This window comes from Pollicipes pollicipes, unplaced genomic scaffold (assembly GCF_011947565.3).
Source record: "Pollicipes pollicipes isolate AB1234 unplaced genomic scaffold, Ppol_2.1 Scaffold_7231;HRSCAF=8579_pilon_pilon_pilon, whole genome shotgun sequence".
Classification (NCBI taxonomy): domain Eukaryota; kingdom Metazoa; phylum Arthropoda; class Thecostraca; order Pollicipedomorpha; family Pollicipedidae; genus Pollicipes; species Pollicipes pollicipes.
This window is the reverse complement of record NW_023597034.1, coordinates 36,017,203-36,020,443: the sequence shown is the minus strand read 5'-3', so window position 1 is coordinate 36,020,443 and position 3,241 is coordinate 36,017,203. Positions and strand designations below refer to the sequence as shown.

General features: G+C 47.6%; 1 protein-coding gene across 1 annotated transcript in view; it reads right to left on the bottom strand.

Annotated features, from left to right (window-relative positions):
- Positions 1-398: 398 nt before the first annotated feature.
- The window catches only part of LOC119110058 (octopamine receptor beta-3R-like), a gene marked incomplete at its 5' end in the record, with an annotated part of 15,008 nt that continues 12,165 nt past the window's right edge, over positions 399-3,241 (bottom strand). The window contains one exon of the mRNA XM_037233801.1: positions 399-418. Within this exon, the coding sequence (XP_037089696.1) occupies positions 399-418 (20 nt within the window). The remainder of the gene's footprint in view (positions 419-3,241) is intronic.

Below are 3,241 nucleotides of genomic sequence, written 5' to 3'. Positions count from 1 at the left end.
CTGATGCGCACCGACGCCTAGGACGAACTTCAACTGCCGGGCCACGACCTTGACTTCCAGCAGATTCTCGCTGAGAAGGTCTGGGCACGCTCCTCACCGCCATCGTGAGCGGGGGCAAGCCTGCCACATTTCTACGGGCCTCGAACAACGCAGAACAGAAGTATGATGGGACCGCGGGGCGCGGCGCAACCGCGCGGCCGATGTCTGTGGCTAGAGCAGGGCGCTCCCTCACCTCCCCATCGCTCAGGGGGCAGTCCGCCATCAGGCCAGTGGTATGGGCGAGGCTTGCGCGCGGTGCCACTCGCTCTCACGCCCCGCGCCTAGCTACGATGACCCCTTCAGCGGGGAGAGTCATCATGGCCAGGTGTGGGACCTGGGACGCGCGAGTGCTGTCCGGCTCAGAACAGGATGCCCTCCGCTGATGACAGCGGCCGTCCACCGGACAGGTCTGGCGGGAGCCCCCTCCATGATCTTTCATCCTATCCAGTTCTCTCATTTGTTCCTAAATGCTTAACCCTTAACATCGGTTGGTTTAGGGGCGGTAAACACAGCGTCACTGAGGAGAGCAAAATTTGCAATCGCATGGAAAAGGGTTGCTAAGAAGTGAAATAAAAGTACCAAGAGCCACAAATCACAGTCCACTCGAACGGTGTCGAATTCTCAAAAGGTAATTAAGATTACCTCCTTACGAAAGTCAAACACGTAACATTCGTTGAGTAAGTTGTATTTTTATTAATTTTAGGTCACGAGCCTTTCCCACAGAGTCAAAAACTATTTCAGTTTTTGACTTTGTGAGCGAGGTCCGTAGCCGCAAATTCATCAGAGTACAACTTGCTTTACGAATACCACCCATATAACTATGGTAAGGAGGTAGTCTTAATTTCGTTTTGATACTTACTACGCCTTACATGGTGCAAACACTGTATCATCTTAGTGTTCAATCCTATTTGATTCTAAAAAAATGGGGGTCAAACACAGATGGTTTGCCAAAAACAATCCTAGGAATTCAAGTTTTCCTTTATGACTTCACCCGCGCGCAATAGTTTTTTTCTGGCGCTTCAGTGATATTTGCCTTGAACGCTATTATAATGACAGAGATAAGGGACACCCAAACAGCTAATACAATTTTAACACGCCCCCGACTGACCGGTTGAATACCACTCGCTCGGGTAGGGGTCAATTTGAATCTCCTCACTGAGATATCAGAAAATAATAGAGCTAGAGACGCTAAACTCACGGGGTGTGTTGGTCTGTATGGAAAATTATTTTTGACAGAATATTGCGTTCCTAGGTTATGACCTTCGGGACAATCAAGGTCAACCAAGGTCAAGCTCCGGGTTGGTGTCCAAATTGTCCCGAAAACCCTGATACATTTTCTGAGCAAAAGGTCACTGAGGCTTATACAAGGTCAGTAATCTTGTTTGATCTTTCGCAAGTCATGGTGAGCTAAATCATACCTAGATTTAAATAAATCATACCAAGAAACTCTCAATTATTGCACCGGGCTGAGCGACTTCCTAGCAATTGCCTGCCTTAAATTCATGGCATGACTTTGACCTGTCGTAGGTCAACAGCCTTACAAGGTACATCTAAATGTTTGATACCAAACAATCTGCTATTCAATTTTCTACAACTGGGTAAAACTTGTCGTGGCTACACCGCGTCGATCGGAAACTATTCTGGAAGGATCTTCGGGGGTCAAATTGGCCCCCACCTGGGCGCGTGCTAATGCTCAGTTATTCTGGTATACTGATGTCGCAATGCAAGCAGTAAGTGACGGAAATATGTACTTATTGACGCACGCGAGCCAGTTCCAGTCATGGTAATCCCATGCTTCATTACTCTGTTTCCCAAGCCGTTATGTTTTCTGCGGTCCCTTAGTCGTCCGGACGCACTATAATTCATGCTCCATCCCGTGCTCCTGACCACGATGGAGCATCGCGACACTTCTGTTGTTTAAACAGAATGTGTCAGGGCCGGTGTACCTTCATCAGCTAACACGCGTGGGGCTAGGGGTTTGGAACCAATGTGTCCACGCCCCCCCCCCCCCCCCCCTCCTCTGTCGACGTCCTGGGATCATGAAATCCGAAATGAGCGTCAAAATCTACCCCATACAGACAGTTCTCTGGTAAAAACGTGCTTTGGTATTGACGTTGATCTGGCCCTTATTCCTGACCCAGCCTGACTGGAACCAGCCCTAGTGCTAAATTCCATTGTCTGGATGTCTAAGAAACCATCACGCAGACACATTTTTCATTTAACACTCCGTTGTCGCATCAAATTGAACGATTCCCTGGCTATTGCCTTCGCGGACTGCAATGACCTGATTTTGACCTGCCATAGGTCAGCAAGCTTACACAGTAGATTCAGTTTTCTTATACCGTAAGATCGGCCGCATAAACATCTATAACTATGTAACGTACCGCGCAACTACGCCGCGCCACCCGAAAGTTATGTTCACGTTTACACTTCTTTAACACGCGCTCGGGTGGCCGGCTTGAGTGGTGGGGGTCAATTTGACGCCCCAGTGGTGACGTCAATTTGACGTCGTTCGGGTGGGGGTCAATTTGACGCCCCTGAGATCTCGGGAACTAATAAAGCTAGTGACACAAAATTTGCAGGTTCTTTTGACCGGTACCTGAACTCACTTAGGCCAACGTTTGAGCCTCCTAAGTCATGACTTTCAGGTCAAATAAGGTCAAACAAGGTCAAATTCAACATTGGTCTCCAAACTGCCCCCAGGACATAGAAAGCTGTTTCTAAACAAAAGGTCAAAAGTCCATTTGAGGTCAGTGACCTTGCTTGACGCATTGAAGGTTATGGTGACCAAAATCATGCAAGACCGCTCTGAGTTTTGCATTTGAATAAGCGACAAAAATTACGCTAGGCAGTATGTTTATAAAACAAAATACCGACCCGGGTCATTTTAGGTCAATGACCTTTTCTGACCTCTAAGAAGTCAATAGGAGATGCGTAATGCGATTCCTACTGTCAATAAATTCGAATGAGCACCACAAACTATCCCGAACAGCAAGCCTTAGAGTAGCAAATCAGGTCGGTTGTGACCTTGGTCTGCCCTTCATACCTGACCTTACGTCAACGTAATTTGTTCATCCAATATTTGTAGTGCCTAAGAAAGCATCTCAGAGATGTATAGCTTCGTCAAACACTCCGCTATTGTATCAGATTGGACGATTCCCTAGGAATTGCCTTCGCTGAAACCATGGCCTGACTTTGACCT